The 26,271-nt window shown below is 39.5% G+C and overlaps 1 protein-coding gene across 1 annotated transcript; it reads left to right on the forward strand.

The window, feature by feature from the left end:
* Positions 1-203: 203 nt before the first annotated feature.
* Positions 204-26,271, forward strand: LOC130949408 (uncharacterized). Its single transcript, XM_057878135.1, has 4 exons — positions 204-1,265; positions 25,629-25,700; positions 25,934-26,075; positions 26,174-26,271. Exons 1-4 carry the CDS (start codon positions 204-206, stop codon positions 26,269-26,271), a joined length of 1,374 nt encoding a protein of 457 aa, XP_057734118.1.

Below are 26,271 nucleotides of genomic sequence, written 5' to 3' on the forward strand. Positions count from 1 at the left end.
TGAGTAAGTTCAAAATCATTGATACATTTTTTAAAAGAAAAGATCAAAAGAATGAAGATGCTTCTACTATTACTACTCCAATACTTGAGGGGTCATCAAATTTCATTACTTCAAGTTCTCCATTGAATAGCTCAAAGCGTCCATGACTTCTTCCAAATCAACTGGATGTTTTTCATTTGGAAACAGATCCTGGAATGCGACCAATGATTTGGAAGTTTCCTCCAAATAAAAGAGATGAAATCCATCGGGCTTATATTAAAGTTGGGCCAAATCAACCCATTCTTGATAATTATCTATTTTCTGGTGATAAAAGTCATCGTCGCTTTCAAGCTTCATGGTTTAAATTGTTTCCATCTTGGTTAGAATATTCTATAGAAGATGATGCTATATATTGTTTTTTGTGCTTTCTTTTTGCTAAGGAACCTTCAATCAATACGGGTTCAAATACTTTTATTGAGAATGGTTTCAGAAATTGGAAAAAAGTAAATAGTGGAAAAGAATGTGCTCTTTTGAATCACATTGGCAAAGGTCCCAACTCATTCCATCATAAGGCACTGAAATCATGTGATGATTTGATGAAACAATCACAACATATCGACAGACTTCTTCATAAGCAAACATCAGAAGAGATTGAAAAGAATCAAATTCGACTAGGAGCATCTATAGATTGCATTAGATGGTTGACATTTCAAAGTTGTGCATACAGAGGACATGATGAAAGCCAAAGTTCAAGCAACAGAGGTAACTTTTTGGAAATGTTGAAATTTTTGAGATCTTACAATGAAAGAGTGAAAAAGAATGTTTTGGAAAATGCTCCAAAAAATGTTAAGTATACTTCAAATGATGTCCAAAAAGAAATTCTATATATTCTTGCTACTAAAGTGAGAAATTCAATTAGAGAAGACATTGGAGATGCCAAATTTTGTATTATTGTTGATGAAGCTAGAGATGAATCTAAAAAGGAGCAAATGGCCATTGTTTTGAGATTTGTTACTTTAGATGGTTTTGTTCAAGAGAGATTCTTTGATCTTGTGCATGTCACTGATACTTGTGCAACAACTTTAAAGAAAGAATTGATTTCTGTCCTTTCTCATTATAATCTCCAAGTTGAAAATATTAGGGGTCAAGGGTATGATGGTGCTAGCAACATGCGGGGTGAGTGGAATGGTTTGCAAGCTTTGTTTCTTAAAGATTCTCCACAAGCATACTATGTACATTGTTTTGCTCATAGGTTACAATTAGCATTGGTGGCAACTTCAAAAGAGGTACTTCAAATTCATGAATTTTTTACTCAATTAAACTCTATTATTAGTGCTTCTTCAAAAAGACATGATCAATTACAAGAAGCTCAAGCAATTGAAAATGCAAACTTGGTTGCTCAAAATGAATTAGAAACAGGCAAAGTTGCGAATCAAATAAGCACTTTACAAAGAGCTAGGGATACTCGATGGAGCTCTCATTTTAATTCTATTTGCAGTTTAGTAAAAATATTTACTGCTACCAATATGTTCTCAATGATATCATTAAAGATGGGACAACTTATGCACAAAGAGGTAAGGCTTATGGTGTTAGTTAGGGGTGGAAACAGGCCAGGCCAGGCCAGGCTTTGCTCTTAACAGGCCTGGCCTGTCATACAGTTGATTGGCCTGAGCCTGGCCTGCAGCCTGTTATAGGCTCTTTATAAAGTACTAGGCCTGGCCTGGCCTGAAGCCTGTTAAAAGGCCTGATAATTTTTTTTTTACAAAAATAAAAATATTATTTAAAAAAATTATTTTTTAATAAAAATAGTTATATGTAATATGTCATATATTTAATATTTATAAAAAATTTTAAACTTTTAACATATTTAAAATATACAAAAATATTTATAATAAAATATAATAAATTTAAAATATCTCATAATTTTATTAATAATAAATAATTATTTATATATTTAATTATATTTTAACAGGCCCAAGCAGGCCTGACAGGCCTATAAGGCTAATTAGTAAGCCTGGGCCTGACCTATTAATGTATTAAGGCTTTTAAAAGAGCTTGGGCCTGTACCTATTTTATAACAGGCCAGGCCAGGCCAGGCCAAACATAGGCCAGGCTGCAGGCCCTTGGCAGGCCGCCTGACCTTTTTCCACCCCTAGTGTTAGTAAAATATTATTGTCATTTGAATTTGTTTTCACTTTGCACTTGATGGAAGATATTATGGGAATCACTAATGTTCTTTGCCAAGCACTGCAACAACAATCGCAAGATATTCTTAATGCAATGCATATTGTTTCTACATCATAGTTACTTCTTCAACAATTAAGAGATGGTGGATGGTGCAATTTTCTTGCAAATGTTAAAGATTTTTGTGAAAAGCATGAAATTGAAGTCCCTAATATGAGTGCACAATATGTTTTTGTAAGAGGTCGATCTCATCAACCAAGTGTGATAGTTGAGCATCATTATCGAATAGATATATTCTTGGCAACAATTGACTCTCAAATACAAGAGTTGAATAGTAGATTTAATGAGCAAACAATAGAGCTTTTGACTTTGAGTTGTGCTTTGGATCCTAAGGACAATTTCAAATCATTTAATATTGAAGAAATTAGCAAGTTAGCAGAGAAGTTTTATCCCCTTGACTTTCCTTCTAATGAGCTAATATTTTGAAATCTCAGTTGCAACATTATCAGCATGATATACCAAATCATTTGAAAGGCATTGGTACACTTTCTGAATTGTGCAACAAGTTACAAGAAACGGGAACATTAAGAACTTATCACATAGTTGATAGATTAATATGTCTTTTTTTGACTCTACCAATGTCTACAACAACAACAGAAAGAGGTTTATATATATATATATATATATATATATATATATATATATATATATATATATATATATATATATTCAGCAATGAAAATTGTTAAGACAAGACTCCGAAGTAAGATGGCTGATGAATTTCTTGCAGACAATTTGGTCATCTATATAGAAAAAGAATTAGCAGCTATTTTCGATACAAATTCAATTATAGATGATTTTGAAAATAGAAAAAATGTCGAATAGCCTTTTCATGATACAAAACTATAAGTGGTAATTTTTATATATTATTGTCTTACTTTGATTGAGAATATATATTTATTTTTTTTAATTTTATCAATAGAAATAGTAATATAAAATATTTGTAGTAAATTATTAAACACTGCCCACCCTTAAATAGTTAGTCTAGCTCTGCCCCCTGGTGTTGATTGTCACGGAAAGGTCCACCATAACCATTGCCTTGATATGCATCATAGAATTGTTGTTGATAGTCCATTGGAGGTGGTTGTTGCCAAGAGGGTTGATCAAATCCTTGTGGCTCCTCCCATCTTTGAGTGTCCCGACCTTGATGCATGTTCACATTATAGCTTCCATTCCCTACAACATAATTTGAACTAAACTCGTAGCCAAAGGGGTGAGAATTCATAGTAGATAATAAAAACAAAAACTAATAAAAATAAGCAAATAAGTCCTAAAATTAACAAAAACTAACAAGAAAGCAAAAATCAAATATTTACAATAACCAATAATAAGGCACACGTTTGAAATTCTCCGGCAACAGCGCTATTTTGATGAACGGACTTTTGACGGTTTAGAAATTCACAAATAAAAGCTCGTTGAAAGTATAGCTTCTAAACCAAAAAGAATCCTTTCATACAAAAATTTGGTTGTCACTTAAACAAACCCAATAAAAATAATAACCGAAATATTTAAACCTCGGGTCATCTCTCAAGGAATTGCAGGGAAGTGTTCTTATTATTGGTTATGAGTTTTCTGGGAAATTTGGAGTTTGGGCAATGGGCACATAAATGATTATAAATTAAAGCAAGGAAAATTAACAAGAGGTTTTATGTAATTAAAATAAATAAAATGCCTTGACTAGGAGAAGATTAATCGGAAGTTCTATCCTTGTTGGATTTTCCAAGATTAATTAGTAATAGGTTGTTGTTCTACTTTGGTTATCCTTTACTGACTAAAGAAAAGTCAAGTTGAAAGCCTACTTCTATTCACAAGTCCTAATCCTCTCCCTTGGGAAGGATTAGCGTTTGCAACTAGAGAGCTAGCTAACAATCCCCAATTATTATTTAACTCTTGAGTCTTCCAACTCAAGGGTCTCCAAATATTAATCAAACTCCAAAGTCAAGTTGGAAGCCTACTCCATTGCATGGATGCCAAATTCGCATTCATGTGAAGGGAGAAGAAAGAAGACATGGCAATTAAACTCAATTGAAAATAATCAAGAAATAACGGAATCAAATAGGAAATAAAAGAGTAAGGAAATAGAAAACAAACTAGAATGATAAAAACTTCACGGAGGTAGTAACTCTTTGTAATATCCAACTCAAAAGCATAAAACTAGGAATCCTAAAACCTAGAGAGAGGAGAGAGCCTCTCTCTCTAGAAAACTACATCTAAAATCTAAAATTATGAATAATGATCAGTGTGTGATGTCTGAATGATTCCTCCACTCTGCAGCCTCTGATCTGTGTTTTCTAGGCCGAAAACTGGGTCAAAAACAGCCTAGAAATTACTGGGGGCAAATTCTGATACGTACAGGTCGCTGAATTTTCCGCAGAACGACGCGTGCGCGTGATGCACGCGTGCGCGTCGTTTAGCTGTACGACCACTATGGCAAATTATATATCATTTCGAAGCCCCAGATATTAGATTTCCAACACAACTGGAACCGCTTCATATGGACCTCTGTAGCTTAAGTTATGATTGATTGAATGCGAAGAGGTCGAGGCCAACAGCATTAGCAGTTCCTTCAATTTCTTGTATTCCTTCCACTTTTGCATGCTTCCTTTCCATCCTCTAAGCCATTCCTGCCCTATAAACCCTGAAATCACTTAACACACATATCAAGGCATTGAATGGTAATAATAGAGGATTAAAATTAGTAAAATTAAGGCCAAAGAAGCATGTTTCCAATCATAGCACAAAATCAGGAAGAAAAATGTAAAACATGCGATTTCTATGAATAAGTGTGAGATTAATGGATAAAATCCACTCAATTATGCACAAGATGTACCACAAAATAGTGGTGCATCAGTAGGGCTTGTGAGTTTGGTAGTTGAGGATAATGTTGAGGAGGTGGTTGATAGGAATATGATGCTTGAGGTTTATAACCATAAGGTGGGCCACCATATCTATTGGATTAGTATGAATTATGGGGCGGATCGCATTCATAACGAAGTGGAGGTTGCTGCCATGAAGATTGGCTATAAGCATGTGGCTCTTCTCTCGATTTTTCGATTCACTTTGCAGGTCGAGACTAGTATTTGTTATGTATTTTCTTTGAACTATTATATATATATTTCTTTCATTTTTTTATTCTGAAGCTTTATATCGTCGACTTTTTGAGTGTGACGCGATTGTTGGTTATGTCTTTTTATTTTGCAGGCTCCTAGATATCATTATTTTTCAAATACTATGTACGTACTTTTAAGTTTTAGATGTCCTAATGCATCGCCACCTCTGACTTACGACAGCAACGTAAGGCTCTGTGCGGTAGAGTGTTACATTATGGTGTCAGAGCAGTTTATTTCCGTAGAGCTTGGGGAATGGACTGACTATGCTTCTGAGCATTCTCTAAGTTGTGTTTACATGCTATTTAGGATGTCTGCTTGACAAATATAACATTATTGTTCATGAGCATACTTTTGGAAATTCGAAGCAGTAGACTTGAGATATTGAGACTAATCACCTTAATATCAATTGTTTGGGGTTGACAGGACCCAAATGGTGTCTCATGGACATGGACGATGTATTCAAGAAAAAATTTCCAAGGACAAACCAGTGCGAGGACATCAAGATGGGAACCATAACAGTGGTACAAGCAATGTGTGGTTTAAGACTTGGTTCATGACCCTTGCTAACAAGCCCAACGTATCCCTGAAATACATTATGTAGAGATAGTGACCCACATGTTAAAGGAAGATGCTTAACATTGGTGGCAAAAGGTGTGTTGTACCTTGCAAGTGGAAGTCACTGATGTTCCTTGGGATAAGTTCAAGATGGATTTTTATAAGAAATATTTCTTTCAAGCAATTCGCATTGCGAAGGAGTTGGAACTAATGCAATTAAAGCTGGATGATATATCTATTGCTAAATATACCCGAGAATTCAATAACTTGTGTTGCTTTTCTATGACTTGTCAAGGAGATCCAACTGATTTCAAAGAATGGACTTGTGGCCAGTATGAAAAGGGGCTTAGGAAAGAGATATTCAACTACGTAAACCCACAGAGGATAAGGAGTTTTATTGAGTTAGTTAACAAGAGTCAACTTGCAGAGCATTGTTCCATGAAGTAGGCTTTGATGCTAGAAGTTCATGGTGAGACTGCTCCAGGTAAGCCATAGAATAAAAAAAATTTTATGATGATGAGTAGTAGTGGGAATGAGTGCCAGGGGTATGTTCTTCTAATCGTTAGCTCGTTAGGAGACAAACTGAACTTATTTGTGCTACATAGCATGTTGCCGATAGAACCAGGAAAACTCAGGGAGAATTTTGGTTGACGTTGATGAATAATCAAGTTCTTAACGACAAACAATCAGAGTAGCATGACGGAAGCGCATAAGAGCATCGATATGGTAGAATCTCGATGAATGGGTTGCCTTGATAACTTTATCAAGTTTGAGTGTGAACGAAGAATTAAGATGAGAACTTAAACTTTTAAAGTGAACCTCAACTATAATTGATGGTGTTAGGAGCGAAACACTCCGTGAAAAGGAAGTTCTAGTGGTTAGGGTCATTGGTTAAAGATTACTACCACCTATTTATAGGTAATTAAATTTTGGGGATAAAATTTTTATTAAGGTGGGTAGGATGTAAAACCCTGATAAATGATAAATAATTATTAACTAATAAATAAATTAATTAACATATGTAAATTGTAGCAACCAAATTCGATTTTCTAGTTTACACACAAATCGGTTTAGGCCAAGTTGATTTATGTTCAAGTACATCAAACAAGTAATTCGGAGTAGGTCACATTGTTTTCTTGTGGAAGAGAGAGAGCGCGTTTTGATTTGAATTCTAGGATTTTTGGTAACATCCTACCACACAAAGTTTTATGCTATAGTCATAAAACAAAGGTGGTGAGGTATTACGACACCTAAAAGACATACATAATACTTGAAGGATAATAATATAACTAGGAGTCTGTGAAGGAAAGATAAACAAAATCATCAGCCATTATTCACACACGAGAGGTTAATGTAAGAAGTATCGTATACTGGAGCAAAACAGATATATATACTTATATACACAAGTTCTGAAATAGGATATATAATAGTTACTAATCTCGACCCGCGAAGAAAAGGCCGGCTAGAATATTGCAAAACCAGAAAAGGATACAAAATAGAAATTCTATTTCTCCAAATGAAAACATCTAAGAGAAAATATACAATAAAATTTTCAAAAGCGGAGAAAGCTCTAAATAAGCCAAAATAAACTTCAAAAAGTCTTCTTCACTTCGCCAAACAGAATCATGCACTCTCAGTGAGGTGCGTCATGCCTTGCATCAGAAAAATAGAAAATTCACGATGGATGAGAACCCAAAGGTTCCAAATAGGGTAATAGTTCTAAATAAAGACTATATAAAGAAACATGAACCCATTAGGCAATCCTAATCTCTGACTTCACAGAAGTTCCAGCCTATGGTTTAACTAATCCATACAGGATTTTTTGCAAAAATCTTGGCTTTGTAGCTATCTCTTGTCTCAATCATTTCCAATACATCATCATCTCTTCTCAACCATAAGATCTCTCAGTCAAGTATTCAGTTCAGTAGAATTAATCACAAGCACCATTGTTGGGAATTGAAACGAAGAGAATCCTCAACCTTCTATCCAGTTTTCCAATGCAATAAGAGAGAAAATCCTCAATCTCAACTTGCCTACCCGTGAGCGGGACAAAAGCCACCATCCTCACCATGGGCGGGACGAACCACCATCCCTACAATATCAATAACGCAAGCAGGACAAAATTCATGTTTTTGCCAATTCAGTTATTATATCACATAATCACGTAAGCAGGAAAAACCCACATCCTTGCCAATCAAATATCATTATCGACTAAACTCATTATCATATCAAATCCATCATTAATCATAATCTCTAGCATATATCTCAATCATAGTTTTCATCATCAACCTCATATAAACCCTCACTTTTTGACATAAGCCTCTGATCAAATTTTACTAAACCACCGTCCTCAACGCAGGCGGGATGAACCACCATCCCCATAACATTTTTATTCAGTTAACCAAGTGTTTATCCAGAAATTAATCAATTCAATTCAATAGATTTACCTACACTTTTTTCAAATCTTAAAATTTGGTTATCGAATGTCATATGGAAGTTACAGGGGTTACAAACTTGCCAGGAAGGCTAAACAGTTAAAAATAGCATTTTGGAGAAAATAGGACGTGGCACACACACAGAGCTGGAATTTGCCTCTGTCTTGTATGTGGGCACGATCCTGTGCGCGCACACACAGTGCAAATTTTGCAATTTTGCAAATTTTCAACAGCAACGTTCGAACTTAAAAAACTCAAAACTTTTGGTACAAAAATTATTTTCTCTCTATTTTTTGACGATTTTAAAATACACATCTTTCATTCAAAATCAATTTCACTCAATTCCAAGCTTTGAGCGCTAAGTTATGACCCGTCAAAGTCGGTAAATTTTTCAAATTACCAAATTTTTCTGCATAATTTAAATTCACCACTTATCAACTTCTTTTCTTTCCAAACCAATACCAAATGCTTATTTCAACACTAAAACTCAAATCATATCTTATTTATTCTAATTTACAACTCATCCAACAATAGATTCTCACCCAAGTCATCATTTAACCTCTCACTAAGCAAACCTAACAATTTCACACCAAACTCAACAATTAACCATTGTCAATTCAATTTCATATATTATTCTTTACACTCAATTTTAAATCCCAATTCTCAAATTATATCCTAACCATTCAAGACCTAAAATAACCAAATCCCATCAATTAACCATTTCCATATTCAAAAACCAAAACCAACCATTTCTTATCAATTAACCCCTTCTTATTTACATCAATTCCAAACTCAACATCATACCACAACAAAATCGATGCATAAGACTCCTACATTATACCACAATACAATCAATGCATATCCACATAATAACATTTCACTCAATCAATCCTTGTCAAACTTACCGACATTCATCCAATCTCAACCTCCGGCCCAATTATCATTCAAAAACCATTAATCAATCAAATTCACACACTTTCACAATTCATATGACTCAAATCAATTCCGCTATACTTACCAAGGGTGCAACTCACTCAATCACGGTCTTTGGCCCAATTTTCCTCCAACCATCAATAATCGATCAAACAACACAATCATACTACAATATATCATCATTTTAGCAATTACTTCACCTCAATTATTCAACTATACCATCATCAAACAAAAATATCAATTATTCAACAATATCATAAAGTCATTTGACCTAGATTTTTACATATAGCGTTATATAGTGTTTACTCGAAACCAAAACTTGTATCTTCGTTAACGGCGATTTCTAACCTCTTGATCCTTCCCTTTCAGTCAACTTAAGCCTCCACCAAGTTCTCCCCAATCAATCCAAGCACTCAACCTGCACTAACTCAAACCAAGCAAGCCATCACTCTCATTCAATCTAATTATATCAATTTTCAAGCATTTACACTAGGATTTTTTGCAAAAAAATTGGAAGAAATAGGGAGAAAGAGTTCCCTTCTTTGTTCTACATGCTCTTAGGTCAAAATCCCGCTAGAAATTGTGCCTGAACTTCTCTTAAAGTATCAAAATCACAAACTTCAATACCTCACACTTCTAAAACACAAATTTAGTGGGAAAAACAAAAATATGTCAGAGTTCTCTCGAGTACTCACTGCAAAAGTTAAATAGAAAGAGAATGATGAGATGAATGTGTGGCCACAAACGGGCCTTCAATTAGAGCTACAACTTGAGAGAAAAGTAAAATTTAATGTTGATGTGAATAGTGTTAGGGATTTGGGTTTTCTTCTCTTCTTTTCTTTCTCATGGCTCTCTCTCACTTTCAATGAGAATTGAATGGAAATTTGCAAGTGAGAGGGGTGAGTCACGTCTTTCTGTTAAGTGGGTGAAGGACGTTTTTATCCTTTCGCCCATTGGCCCCCTAGGGCTAAAATCTTTAAGATAAATATTTCAGTTTTTATTCTAAATATTTTTTGGTTATTTTTACAGATTTATTTTTCTCATACGCAATACTAGATATACTTAAGCTTGTACAGTTAATTATAATACCAGTATGCATTTTGTCACAAATAATTATATTTTTGTGCTCTAATTAATTTTCTAAGTTAAATCTTCACGGGTAAATTCCCAAATTATAAATTTTAAATTTTTGATCCAGTCCGAGCGGTTTAAAACCCTCTTAACTCACTCTTAATTAATAGTTAATTAATTATCTAATTAATATTTTCCAGGTCTTATATCCTACCCACCTTAAAAGAAACTTTGCCCCCAAAATTTAGTCTCCTGTAATAGAATAGGGGTAATCCTTCCACTCCGGCTCGACTCCAAGCAACCTTTACCGATGGAACTTCTTTACTAATGAATCTGGTGCTTCCTACGGGAAAACACTTGGTCGGATAAATCTCTAATCCATCAGTCCCTCCCAACTGAATCTTAAGTTCTATCATCTGTAACAGTGACATTCCATTCAATGCGATTGAAATCGATCCTACTCCCAGCACTAACTTTATTACAAATTCTACTCTCAGAGAGGGGAAAATTCAGGTATATCCTTGGAAAATACCTTGAAAAATTCTATCGCTATCGGGATTTAGTCTAAGTTCTGTTTGTCTCCTGACGAGCTAGCGGCTAAAAGAACATAGCCCTGACACTCATTTTCTCGAATACTTTCGCTTTTAACACCATCAACTCGAATGGGGTTCACCTTAAAAACTTCAAATTCTCCTTCTATCAAACTGTGTCGGGTTTGTATACATAGTGTGTGTATAAAGCGCTCTTTCAGAGTTTAGCGACATCCTTCGATTCGTGAAGTCATAACGATCCTTGATTGCATCTCCTTGATGTGAGACTTAAGAGATAAATACCCTAAGAGCGTGCAAGTTGAGGCACCCTCTGAATGTCATAATTCGCGAGCTCAATCCGCTTACGTTCGTCTATAATAATTTAATACTCACCTACGATCCTCTATTGGGCATTCAAACAATCTTTTCTAGTTTGGAAAAAATTCTTACTCAACTTACGATATGGACTTAACAATTCACAATCTGAGAAGCTAATGTATGCACATGCAAGTTATAAACTAATTCGGATCATTTCAGCCCTAATTCCTCAACTCTATCATGCGATCTGAATGAATGCGATACTCTAGTACCATACAAAGCAACTAAAGTTCTCTTGAAATCCTAGCTCTAATGTGTGAATTTCTTACCTTTTCCCTTTTCATCTAACTCCTGGCAATCATTCCTTGTCATCATAGACCTCCTCAAGTAATCTTCCGCCATTCGGCTCTTGTTGACCAACTCGAGAAAAGTCATTATCTCCATTGGCACCACGGTACTCATAATGCCATCTTCACTACCATGTCCATTACCACCTTCATTGCCATTTCTAACTTATTATCCCATCCTATCCACTATTCAGTTAGTTACAGCAGCAGTAGCATTGATGGCAACAGTCATATTCGCCATAGCAGCTGTTCATACCCTGACCGAGCTCCCCAAACTCGGTAAGTTCATAGAAGGTCCGACCTCGTCCCAAGGCCCACGCCTGAGGTCGGACCTCGGACAAATAAGCTAAGAAGGCCCATCAAAAGGAACGAAGCCCAAAAACCTAAAGGCCGAAAAGGCCTAGGAAAGGCGGTTCCACAAAGATAGGGATAAAACCCCCAAAAGATAAGATAAGATAAGAATATCTTATCCAGGGAAGATCACGGCCAACTACTATAAATACACTGGAGCACCCAGGTATAACACACATTCTATATTCTACAGATATCTGCTTGGACCCATGCTAACTTAAGCATCGGAGTGTCATTGCAGGTACAACCCCCAGCCGCTCAGCACACCAAGCTCGGATCACGGAACCCCCACCTCGGGTCTTGCCAGAGGACCGAGCTACACGTTTCAGGTAACCCTCGGAACATTGGCGCCGTTGCCGGGGAACCTGGAAGTCATCCCCTTACCATGGCGGACGACCCTCTCAACAATGACCACGCTGCTTCAGAACAAGAGGAGGAAGTTGACACCGGAGAACGACCGGACAGCCCTCTATCACCACGCACTCCAGGAGGAAACAAACAGAATCGCCCAAAGACATCTCTCCCAAACAAAGATCCACAAAATCCCGAAAGAGAAAAGAGCTCGGAAATTCTAGAAGCAGTCCAGGCACAACAAAACCGACTGAAACAACTCGAAGAGGACATAAAGAAGCAAAAAGAAACTGAACAAGATCTGAGAAGGGAGGCTCGCAAGCGCAGAGAATTAGAAGAAAAACTGCGGAAAATAGAGGCCAACCTGAAAGATCGGACAGAACGCGACACCACCCCCGAAGGCAATCATGATCCCTTCACAAAAGAGATCATGAAGAAGAAGGTACCGCGAAACTTCAAACCACCCGATATGGATCTCTACGACGGCACCACCGATCCAAGTCACCACCTCAGCAACTTCAGAAGCAGAATGTACCTAGTCGACGCCTCCGACGCGATTCGGTGCAAAGCCTTCCCCACCACTCTCACCAAGTCAGCTATGAAGTGGTTCGACAAACTGCCACCAAGATCAATCACCAGCTTCGAAGACCTAACCAAAAAATTCCTAACGAGGTTCTCCATTCAAAAGGACAAGGCAAAACATGCCCCCAGTCTACTCGGGATCAAACAAGGTAACCAAGAGACTCTCCGAGAATACATGGAGCGATTCAACAAAGCCTGCCTGGACATACAACACTTCCCCACTGAAGCGGCCATCATGGGACTAGCAAACGGCCTAAAAGAGGGACCGTTTAGCCAATCCCTATCCAAACGATACCCGACCTCCCTATACGAGGTGCAGGAGCGGGCAGAAAAATATATCAACATGGAGGAAACCTCCCAGCTAAGAGACTCTTCTAGGAAGGAATCAACCTACCCACTCCGAGATCGAGATCGGGAACAGAAGAAGAAAGAAGAACCCAGCTCGGACAAGCCACGGAAGTACCACAACTACACCCCCCTCCGAGTCTCCCTGGTAGACGTCTACAGAGAAGTATGCCACACCGAAAAAATTCCACCACCCCGACCTCTAAAACACAAGAGAGCGGGAAGAGATCGGTCCGAATACTGCGAATATCACAAGCTCTACGGTCATTCCACCAACGACTGCCACGACCTAAAGAATGTTATAGAAAAGCTAGCCAGAGAAGGAAAGCTCGACAGATACATAGCAGAGAAAGGAGAAGAGACCAGGAAGAGAAGACGAGGAGACAATGAAGGTCGGGTCGAACAAGTCCCGCGAACCCCTGAAAGACACGTTCACATGATAAATGGAGGTTTTGCAGGCGGAGGAACATCCAGATCCTCGCGAAAAAGACACCTCAAAGAAGTCTATCATGTCCGAGAAGACAGTCCCCTGCCCGAGTTACCCACTATCTCATTTACCCGAGAAGATGCTCAAGGGATAATACCCGGGCACGACGATCCAATGGTGATCACCGTTATTCTAGCAAACGCCAACTTACATCGAACCCTGATTGACCAGGGAAGCTCAGCAGATATCCTGTTCAAAGCGGCCTTCGACAAGCTCGGACTTGAAGAAAAAGAGCTAAAAGCCTATCCCACCGACCTATTTGGGCTAGGGGACACCCCAATCCATCCCTTAGGATACATCTCGCTACACACTACCTTTGGAAGAGGCGAGCAATCTACAACATTAAGCATCGACTACATTGTAGTCGACGTCACTTCAGCATACAACGCCCTCATTGGGCGACCGACCTTAAACAGACTGGCAGCTATAGTCTTGACCCCACACCTCTGTATGAAGTTCCCTACCACAAAAGGAATCGCTACCCTAAAGGGCGACCAAAAACTAGCACGGCGATGCTACAACGAAAGCCTAAGCCTAAAAGGGAAAGAGATCAACACGATAGAACTCGGACGAGTTCAAGCCCGAGAAGATCTTCGGCCACAACCAGAGGGAGAAACCGAAAAAGTCCAGATTGGGAGCACACCTGAAAAAATAACAAACATAGGGGCAAATCTCGAGGCAGGCCTAAAAGAGGAACTCATAAACCTCTTAAGGAAGAATTCCGACCTCTTCGCCTGGAAAGCCTCCGACATGCCAGGCATTAGCCCCGATCTGATGTGCCACAAGCTATCAGTATACCCGGGATCCCGACCTGTCCAACAAAGGCGCAGGAAGCTCGGGCCCGAACGCATGCAAGCAATAGAAGACCAAGTACAAGCACTACTAGATGCAGGGTTCATTAGGGAAGTAAAATACCCCCTATGGCTCGCAAACGTGGTCCTGGTAAAAAAGCCCAATGGAAAATGGAGGATGTGCGTCGACTACACGAATCTCAACAAAGCCTGCCCCAAAGATCCATATCCGCTACCAAGCATCGACGCCTTAGTAGACGCAGCCTCAGGCTATAGATATCTCTCCTTCATGGACGCATACTCGGGATACAACCAAATCCCGATGTATGGACCTGACCAAGAAAAGACCTCGTTCATAACCCCAAGGGCAAACTACTGCTACGTAGTAATGCCCTTCGGGCTAAAGAACGCAGGGGCAACCTACCAGAGGCTAATGAACAAAGTATTCTCAGAGCACATCGGACTACAACTGGAGGTGTACGTCGACGACATGCTGGTAAAGACACAAGAAGACAGAAACTTGCTGACTGACCTCACCAGTGTCTTCGGCACCTTCAGAAAACACAACATGAGACTTAACCCGACGAAGTGCACCTTCGCCGCAGAAGCCGGAAAGTTCTTAGGCTTCATGCTAACTCAAAGGGGCATCGAAGCAAACCCGGACAAATGCCAAGCAATACTCAATATGAAGAGCCCGACGTGTGTCAAAGAAGTACAACAACTGAATGGAAGGCTGGCCGCCCTATCAAGATTCTTGGCAGGATCAGCGATAAAGTCACTACCTCTCTACTCACTCCTAAAGAAAGGGAAACCCTTCTCATGGACCCCGGAGTGCGAAAAAGCCTTTCAAGAATTCAAGGAGTTCCTCGGGCAGCCACCAATCCTAACCCGACCTGTAAAAGGGGAAGAGCTCGTACTATACCTCTCGGTCGGACATCGAGCAGTCGCTTCAGCATTGATACGAGAAAATGACCAAGGACAACACCCCGTATACTTTGTAAGCAAGGCACTACAAGGGGCCGAATTAAACTATCAGAAAATAGAAAAATTCGCCTACGCCCTAGTGTTCACAGCTCGGAGGCTCCGTCCCTACTTTCAGGCCCACACCATCAAAGTCCGGACAAACCAACCCATGAGACACATCCTACAAAAAACAGACCTGGCGGGACGAATCCTACAATGGGCGGTGGAACTGTCCGAGTTCGACCTCCACTACGAAGCCCGGACTGCCATAAAATCTCAGTATCTAGCCGACTTCATCGCAGAATACACTGAGACCCCTGGAACCCCACTCTCATGGAACCTGTATGTCGACGGGTCCTCAAACAAAACAGGAAGTGGAGCAGGGGTTATACTCGAAAGCGACCAAGGAACGCGGATAGAACTATCCCTAAAATTCGAGTTCCAGGCTTCGAACAACCAAGCCGAATACGAGGCCCTACTAGCGGGGCTAAAACTAGCCGAAGAGGTCGGAGCCCAGAAAATCACAATCTTCAGCGACTCCCAGGTCGTCACATCACAAGTAAATGGAAGCTACCAGGCCAAAGACCCAACTATGAAGAAATACCTGGACCAAACACAGGCACAATTACGCCACTTTTCAGAAATACAGATCCAGCACATACCTCGGGAACAAAATGCCCGGGCAGACGCCCTCTCAAAGCTTGCCAGCACCAAGCCCGGAGGCAACAACAGAAGTCTCCTCCAGGAAACCTTACGATCTCCCTCCGTGCTAAGAGAGGAAGAAACGCTAAATATATCCGACCAACAGCAAGGATGGATGACCCCCATACTTAGCTACCTGAAGTCGGGAACTCTCCCCGCCGAAAGAAAGGAAGCTAAAAGACTCACAAAAGACGCCCAGAATTATACACTAATTCACGACGTATTATACAGAAGAGGATTCGCAAACCCCCTCCTTAGGTGCGTCCCGACCTCAGAGACAAAGAGCGTCCTCGAAGAAGTCCACGGAGGCATGTGTGGGAACCACCTCGGAGCTCGGGCATTATCCAAAAAAGTAATCCGAGCCGGGTTCTACTGGCCAACTTTGCAAAAAGACGCCACGGAGTTTGTGAAAATATGCCCCCCTACCAAAAACACGCCAATTTTCACAAGGCACCACCCGAAGACCTTATCAGCATCACCGCACCATGGCCCTTCGCAAAATGGGGACTTGACCTACTCGGCCCGTTCCCCCAAGGACCGGGGCAAGTCAAATACCTCATAGTAGGGGTCGACTACTTCACAAAGTGGATCGAAGCTGAACCTTTAGCCACCATTACGGCTCAAAGAAGCCGGAAATTCCTATACAAAAACATTGTCACAAGGTTCGGAGTCCCCTACTCCATTACAACAGACAATGGAACACAGTTCACGGACACAAGTTTTCAGAACTTGGTGGCCGAACTAAAAATCAAACAGCAATTCACCTCAGTCGAGCACCCACAAGCCAACGGACAAGCAGAAGCCGCAAATAAAGTTATCTTGGCCGGATTAAAATGAAGACTCCAAGAGGCAAAAGGGGCATGGGCCGAGGAGCTCCCCCAGGTACTATGGGCATATCGGACAACTCCACACTCTACAACGGGAGAATCGCCCTTCCGACTAGCTTATGGGATGGAGGCAATGATTCCTATCGAAATAGATGAAGAGTCACCCAGAGTCATCCTCTACAACGAAGAAGGTAACCCACAGGCTCAAAAGGAAGAACTCGACCTCCTCCCCGAGGTCCGAGAAAGAGCCCGGATCCGAGAAGAAGCCCTAAAACGACGAACGGCCCTTAGATACAATCAGAAAGTAATAAAACGGAGCTTCTCCACTCACGACCTAATTCTAATCCGAAACGACATCGGAACACAAAAGTCGGGAGAAGGAAAGCTAGCTGCAAACTGGAAAGGACCCTACAAAGTAACAGAAGTCTTAGGAACAGGCTATTACAAGATATCCGACCTAGAAGGCAATGAGCTGCCCAGGGCCTGGCACGCCTGTAATCTAAGACGGTACTACAGCTAGAAAAATTTGACCCAAGGTGTACTCTTTTTCCCTACAAAGGTTTTTTAATGAGACACCCGGTCAAGTAAGGCACCCGACCTAGTCAAGGGTAAACACTCTGTAAATATTCTTTCTTTTTTAATACTAATCAAATTTTTCTATTTTCTTTTGTTCTTCATGATAAAACAAAATCCTGGAAAAGTACCCCGCCAAGGCGCATTAATTTATGCTCGACAAAACGCAAAAAATCATTTGCCAAGAGACCACACAAGGTCGGCAAAGATAAAGCGACGAGGTTCAAATTAATGTGAGAAGTTATAAAGTAACTCTGGAAAGGCTCAAAAAGTCAAATAAAAAGAGATTACAAAAATAACTTAAAGGGCCGACCGGCAACAAGGTCCGACCCAACAAAGGAGGTACTCGAAGCATCCGAGGTCCGAGGAAAGGCCCGGACCAGAGAAAGAAGCCTTAAAACGGCGAAAAACCAAGATTTCGAAAACGCTTACTAAAAAGTTGCTTTACAAAAAACAACTAAAAAGTACAAGCGAAAGAACGAAATCGAAGGAAGTTTCGAAAACGCTAGCTAAAAAGTTGTTATCCGAAAACAACTAAAAAGCACAAAAGCGAAAACAAGAAGTCAAAACGCTAGCTAAAAAGTTGTTATCTGAAAACAACTAAAAAGCACAAAAGCGGAAACAAAAAGTCAAAACGCAAACACCGCATAAATAAAGCTAAAAAGTTACTACAAAGTAGCTAATAAGCAAAAAGGTGTCCAAAAGCGTTCACAGTAACCATCCAAAAACAAAAAAGCCCACAGGTCGGGCAAAACATCAAAGATTACAGAGGATCAAGGTCCTTTCCAGACTCCGCATCAACAGAAGGCTGCGGAGCAAACATAGAAATCGGGACTGCATCGACGGCAACGTCACCCGGGTTTGAAACCCCCATACCAGATCCATCCCCGGCCAAAGAGGAAGTCGGGTTCTCAACAGGAACTTCGGGGTCGGACGCCGGAACCTCATCCTCGTTTGGAGCAGGAACAATCTTTCCCTCCACAACGACGTTATCCGTACTGAACAAGCTCAGATCTAGGTCGGGAGCAAGAACCCGAACCTGAGCCTTCAGATTTTCAAACATAGCATCCATACCCTTGGCCACATGACCTTCCAGCTCGTAAAACTTGTCCTGCGCAGATTGCAACTCCTCCTTCGTCTCCACAAGCTCGGCATATAGCCGAGTATAATTCTCTGTGGCCGCCTTCGCCATCTCCTCAGATGTCTTCGCTGACACCACAGCCGCAGTAGCCCTAGCTTTCTCTTTCTCCAAAGAAGCCTCCAGCTCAGTAATCCTGGCAGCCTTCAGTTGACTAATCTTATCAAGCTCGGACTGAGCCTTCTCAAGTCGGGAGCTAGTCGCCCCAAGAGGAGATTTCTTGAACTCCCGGGCAATAGCGGCATGAAGACTAGCCATCCGGACACAGCTCCGCGCCATATACTGAAAATGATGCTCCATAGACACATCATCAGTAGAAATAAAAGTCTGAGGGAGGATATGCTGCTCAATCCAACCAAGAGCATCAAAGTCCTTATCATTAAAACCGGCAAGCCCTTGAGAGGTCTTCTGCTTCTTGGGAGGAGGACCCGAGAACGGAGGAGGAGAAGAAGTAACAGGCCCAGAGGTCGGAGGATCCTGACTTATAGCTCGGAACTGAGGAGTCGGAATAGTCTTCGACCGAGTCTGAACACCCACAGTAGTCTTCTGCGGAGAAGGTCGGGCAGAAGCCTCCCCGGCCTCGATATTCCGAGCAGCCACCGACTTCTTCGTCTGACGAAGGAATTTCATGGAATCCGCCTGAGAAGACATCTCTGCAAAGAAATAAAGAAAAGGATTACAACAACAGAAATTCCACCAAAAACAGGCAATACAAAAATACTAAAAAAGATGAATTCCGGAAGAGGTCGGGAACTACCTAACTCGGAACGGAGAAGGCTTGGATCTCCCAACATTTTCTTCGTGTCCAAGTGAGGTGCCCGACCCCATAAACTGCTCACCACACCCACAAAAGCCTGCTCCACCTCATCTAGACTCTCAAAGGTATACTTAACAGACACTACATTCTCCTGCCAACAAAGAGGAAAAGAAGGCTCCCCACTCTCATCTAGAAAGAAAGGTCGGACGTCTCCAATAGCCCGGACTTTGAAATAAAAGTTCTTAAAATCGTGAAAGGACTCATCATACAGGGTACAAAACTTTCTTCCCTGGTTAGCCCTAAAAGAGACCCAGGACACCTTCCCTCCACCCGACCCCGGCTTCGTCAACACAAACAAATAGGAAAAAAGAGAAATAGAGGGAGAGACACCCAAAAACTGACACAAAAGTTGGAACAGCTTTAAAAATGCCCAAGAATTTGGATGGAGCTGCGTAGGGGCAAGGTTACAAGACCACAACACCTCGGACTCCAGGTCGGTAAAAGGAAGTCGGACGCTCAGTTTAGAGAAAAAACAATCATAAGCGTAAAAGAAGAGCTTCTCGGAACTATCTAAGGGCGGGAAGCACACTCTCTCCTCGGAATCCGGGGCTACTAGCTCATAATCCCTCTCAGACTCTCTATCTTTACATATACTACATTGCCTACGAAACCTAGCTAAATACTCAGAATCTACCACAGAAGGGACTTTTAGAGGAACAGGATCTACCCAACCAAGACCACTCGGAATCTTGGTCGACATTGCTTGAAGAACCTTTCGAGACATAAAAATCTTGCCTACAAAGAAGAGTACAAACAGTAAAACAAAAATCACATAAAGGCAGACAGCAAAAACCCATTCAGCAAAAGCAAGAAACAAAGATCTTTTAGAAAAAAATACAGCAACCCGGAGCAAAATACCAGAGAACAAAAAAGAGCCCCCCCCCCATGTACAAACAACAAAGCAATGGCGGCGCCTCTTTTCGGGGCAACCCAGGCATAGAGAAAAAGAAACAGACAAAGAGCCACACAAAAGAACAGAAGCATATGTACACAAAAAGAAAAAAGAGACAAGAACGAACCTGGAAAGAAAGAGAACGACGAGTTCCAACAGCAAGGAGAAACAGGCGGCGCAGAAGAAACCCCGGAAAAACGCACAGAAAGAATCGGAGAAGAAGAACAAAGAGAAAGAAGGAGCGGTGCTCGAAAGAGAGATGGCGAAAACTCAGAAAACGGAAAAGGGAACAGAATAAACGAAGAAAATGAGGAAAGGGGCAAATAAATAAATGCCTTCACAGAGCCCGAACGGAAATCGAGGAGAAACGGTAAAAAGCAATAAATGCTGAAACGGCCATTTTCAAATTTTGAAAAAACTACTATGCCCGAGCTCGACCTCTCAAAGGACGAACTCGGGCAGGGGCACTGTTCATACCCTGACCGAGCTCCCCAAACTCGGTAAGTTCATAGAAGGTCCGACCTCGTCCCAAGGCCCACGCCTGAGGTCGGACCTCGGACAAATAAGCTAAGAAGGCCCATCAAAAGGAACGAAGCCCAAAAACCTAAAGGCCGAAAAGGCCTAGGAAAGGCGGTTCCACAAAGATAGGGATAAAACCCCCAAAAGATAAGATAAGATAAGAATATCTTATCCAGGGAAGATCACGGCCAACTACTATAAATACACTGGAGCACCCAGGTATAACACACATTCTATATTCTACAGATATCTGCTTGGACCCATGCTAACTTAAGCATCGGAGTGTCATTGCAGGTACAACCCCCAGCCGCTCAGCACACCAAGCTCGGATCACGGAACCCCCACCTCGGGTCTTGCCAGAGGACCGAGCTACACGTTTCAGGTAACCCTCGGAACAGCAGCCATGAAATCAGTCAGATGATCTAATGGAACAGTTTTCTCACTACCTTTCTGTCCTCATTTTTGACCTTGTATACGTCCATGAGACGCCATTTAAGTGTTGTCCATACTGAACAATTGATATTAAGGTGATCAGTTTCAATATCTCAAGTCTAGTATTTCGAATCCCCAAAAGTATGCTCATGAACATTTTGCTATATTTTTCAAGCAGACATCCTAAATAGCATATAAACACAACTCAGAGTATGCTCAAAAGAATAATCAATCCATCCCTCAGACTCTACAGGAATGAACTACTCTGATGCCATAAATGTAACACCCTACCAAATAAAACCTTATGCTATAGTCGTAAATCAAAAGTGGTGAGACATTATGATCCCTAAAAGAAAGATACATACATAATACTTGAAGAATAATAATATAACTCGGAGCCTGTGAAGGAAAGATTAACAAAATCGACAATCTTTATTCACACATGAGACGTTAATGAAAGAAGTGTCGTATATAGGAGTGAAACAGAAATATATATACGTATATACACAAGTTCTGGAATAGGATACATAATAGTTACTAGTCTCAACTCGCGAAGAAAAAGGCTGGCTAAAATATTACAAAACCAGAAAAGTATACAAAATAGAAATCCTACTTCTCCAAATAAAAATCTCTAAGAGAAAATATACAATTAAATCTTCAAAGGAGGAGAAAGCTTTAAATAAGCCAAAATAAACTTCAAAAAATCTTATTCTCTTCTCCAAACAGAATCTCGCACTCTCAGCATGGTGCGTCACACCCTGCATTTGAAAAATAGAAAATCAATAACGGATGAGAACCCGAAGGTTCCTAATATGGTAATAGTTCCAAATAAAGACTATATAAAGAAACATGAACTCACGAAGCAATCCTAATCTCCAACTTCATAGAAGTTCAAGACTAGTGTTTTTAACTAATCCCAACAGGGTCAATTTGCTAAAGTCTCAGCTCTATCAATTACCTCTAGCCTCAATCATTCTCAATACATTATCATCTTTACTCCTAATATTTAATTGCTCAGTTCAGTAATACCAATCACAAATAATAATCAATACAAAACAAATACAATTAGAGAGCATGTATGGCAAGTATTACAATTAGCAATTAAACAGAAATATACAGTTAGGCAAACCAAAATAATTATGCACACTCAAACAATAGCAAACAAATGTACATGATGCATGCCTATCCTACTGGCCGTGAGCTCACGTGTCAGGTTCTAGCAATTTGACCGACACGTGAGCTCATGAAAAATACAAGTAAATGCAAGCAAATAACAAACAAGTAGATTACATGTATAACAGATAACACAAGTAGCATTTAGGCATATTATACAATTAGACAGAAAGCAAATAAACAATCCAAACAATCACATAAGATATCGGTTATGAGCTCACGTGTCGGTTATATTACCAGAACCCGACACATTCGATAGCTAACCCAGATAAACAATGCCTGCCCTACTGGTCATGAGCTCACGTGTCGGTTATATTACCAAAACCCGACACATTCGATAGCTAACCCAGATATCGTCTCTCTGTTTTACTTCCACACTCTTGGGATATAGTGCCCGACGCACTACACCAACATAGAGAGAACCACGAACAAGCGAGATTTCACCACCATCCTTGATCGGGTTTTAATCACAAGTCAAACTGCAAGCGGGATAACACCACCGTCCGTTCCAATCACAAATCACTTTTCAACACGCAAGTGGGATTTAAACACCATCCTTGCCAAGTATATCACAACTTATCAACAACAATGCATCATAATCTGCTACTCATCTAAGCTATCACTATCCCTATTCAATAGGTTCACCAACCTCAATCTTTCATAATTCATCATGAGTTTTTCTTTTCTCACTTTACCATCAACTTGCCATTTCACCAATTCACTCTAATTATTCCATCCATAGTACATTACAACCTAAGTTACCGTCTCTAAACTCATAATAGAAAATACCCTTTTTTAATTCTCCCAAAGCACTCTCGCTCTTTTCAAAGCCTAAACACTAGCTAGGAGATCTTAAATAAGCATTACAAAGGTTTAGAATACGAGAGAAATGCTTAAAAATACAAAAATATAATTTCTACAAAATAGGATGGTCATGTATACGCATGCCACCCTGCATACGTATGAGTTTTCGAAATTGCCAGACTTGCCTATGCGAACCACCTTCTACATACATGAGAGTTCCAAAATCGTCATTTCGGTGTACGCAAGTCCTCCGTATACATAGGAGTATTAGACAGAGCCATAAACTCGCGTATGCATGACATCTCCCGTGTATGCACAAATGCAAATTTTCCAAAAAGCTGTTTTGCTGCAGAATTTTTATATTTTTATACCAAACTTTAAACGTAGATAACTTTTTTGTTAAAAATTATTTTTCATCTGTTATTTGAATGACATAAACTATACGGATCTAATTTTCATTCAAATTAAGTTTTACAAAATTTGGGGTTATGGAATCCAAATTATGACCCGTCAAAATTGGTTCAAAAACATGTTTTTACTAAATTTATCAAAATCCTCTAGTTCCAAAACTCTCGATCTAAAACACAATTTTACCATGCCAATATCAATATTATACACTTCTACATATTATCCACTACTCCTTAATTATTTTTTAACTATTCAAACCTAATTTACTTTGCCTCTCACACAAGTCACCATTATCCTTCATTACCAACAACTTTCACATTTCCAAACATCAATAATAATCAATTCCCATTAATCCTCATCAACACTAATATTTATCATTCACAATTCTAACAATCATCAATTTTACGTATTCAACTATATCACAACCATCCGAGCTTATCCAATCACAGCCTCTGACCCAATCTTTCTCACCAATAATCAATCTCAATATCAAACATCATTAAAACCAATAATTATCATTCACTCCATAGCATCATAGCATAGCTCATTCATTTAACTCATTTCCACACATTTAAATACATCATACTTACCATAGGGTTCATAAAATTGACAAACTACAAGGATTTAGAGAATCCTTACCTTGCCCAATGATGTTTAGGGCAAAACCCAATAACAACCCAATACTAGATTACACCTAAATAACAAAATCATGAAGAATCTCAATTTTCTAAAACTAAAACTCAAAATTATGTTAGGACAGAGAATTGCAGCATAGGTTTCAAATTTCTTACCACTTTGTTCGGTTAGAATCAAAGAGCTCAACGAGAGCTTTGCGTGGCCGCAAACAATATGTCAATCAAAACTCCAGATCAAAAGTTATGATCCAAAGAAGAAAATGATAAATAGTGGTAAGGGTTTGTGTTTTTCCTTCTACTTCTCAGCTGCTCCTTCTCCTTATGTGTATGAAATGAAGCTGAATTGCCTCTTAATGAGACATATATATGTTGGGCTTGGATCCAACTTGGGCTGGTTGAGTTTTGGTTTATTTTGGCCCAACCTCAGGGCAAAACTTTTAAAATAACTGACCGGTTTTCTATCCCAAATATTTCTCTAAGTATTTCTCTAGTTTTTATTTTCTCATATGCAGTACCAAACAGACTTAAGACGGTACTGTCGGCTAAATTACCGGTACGCGTTTTCATGCATTTTTTGCAAAAAATTACATTTTTCCTACTCGGAAAAATCTGCTGAATCTAATTCTCACCTTTAAATTTTCAAATTAATATTTCTAAATTTTTAAACCTATTTCGAATAATTAAATTATTATTTTATTCTAATTAAACGGCTAATAAATTTTTAGTTCTTATATTTGTTTTCAGTTCAAACGATTTAAAGTCACTCCTCCATACCCAACACACCTATGAAAGTTCAAAGGGGAGTAGATGGATCGTCTCTACCGAGTAGATGGAGTTGTCCATATTATCGGTAACATCAATGAGGAGGCCAGTACTCAAATTTCTTTTCTTCATGTTAGATTATAAATGTCAGTGATTCATAGTGACTTAGAATTATTGACTAGAAATGTTTGTTAGAGTGGTGATTTAAAATTGTTGGTTAGAGTTTTTAAATTAGAAATGTTAGTGATAGTAGTGATTTATAATTGTTCATCATAGTTAAATTTAGAATGCTAGTGATAGTGTTTTTGAAATTTGGTTTCTATAGATAAGGTTAGAGTAGGGTATGGTGTGGTGGAGACACTAAGATTGAATTTTGCATGTAATGACATGATTGGATTTTAACTTTTAGGAAAAAGTTTTTATCACTTGATTGGAAAGAAAAATTTACTAAATGATTATGAATTAAGTTATATAATGTTCATTTTTCCAAAAGGTTACAAATTTGTTATTAAAATTTAGTCGAGAAATTTGTTGATTATCTAATTCTGTTATAGATTCTTAATAATCTTTTTTACTATTATGTTGTTGACCTGACCTATGTATTACTAGCATTAGGAGGCCACAGGGTATGCTTCTGGATGACCATATTACTAGAAATCTCTATAACCAGACATATATAAGGTCCATTATACTTTTTGACCTTTAAAGTGTCCTTTCGCTGTCAAAGAGTGATCTGAATCAACCAATTATATTGCAACCTTTTCTAAAATCCTTATACTTTTCAAAGTACTTCATGTGATCCGACTCCAACACTCTATACTTAACCCTACGACTGATGTTATGACTCTTTGATACTAAGGAAAACTTCCTCTTGGGTGAAATTGTTATCTATCTTGGAACTCAGTTAGAGCCAAAATATCATGAGAATATCTACCCTCCAAATTCTGATTCTACGCTCGAAAAACCTTACTGCGCTATGACCTCCAAGTTTAAAGTCGAAAGTTAGGCGAATATTGCTGCACTGCGGAACTTGAGGGGCTACTTTGTCCAATTGGAATGCTCCGTAAATTCTTATCATCTTGTATTGCATCTTCCATAGGATCTGGTTCTCCATCCCCCACAGAAGCTGGTATCATCCTAGGAGAAGCAGCCATTGCAATTGCAAGCTTACCAAAGGAACGATTATCACCAACGTAA

Source organism: Arachis stenosperma, chromosome 9 (assembly GCF_014773155.1).
Source record: "Arachis stenosperma cultivar V10309 chromosome 9, arast.V10309.gnm1.PFL2, whole genome shotgun sequence".
Lineage (NCBI taxonomy): Eukaryota > Viridiplantae > Streptophyta > Magnoliopsida > Fabales > Fabaceae > Arachis > Arachis stenosperma.

Excerpts from the sequence above, each read along its gene's own strand:
- LOC130949408 (XM_057878135.1), top strand. The coding sequence starts at position 204 with ATGATTTGGAAGTTTCCTCCAAATAAAAGAGATGAAATCCATCGGGCT. Across the intron at positions 1,266-25,628 it reads TGGTGGCAACTTCAAAAGAG|ATTCTTAATAATCTTTTTTA; the intron begins GTACTTCAAATT and ends ATTCTGTTATAG. Across the intron at positions 25,701-25,933 it reads TAGCATTAGGAGGCCACAGG|GAAAACTTCCTCTTGGGTGA; the intron begins GTATGCTTCTGG and ends TTTGATACTAAG.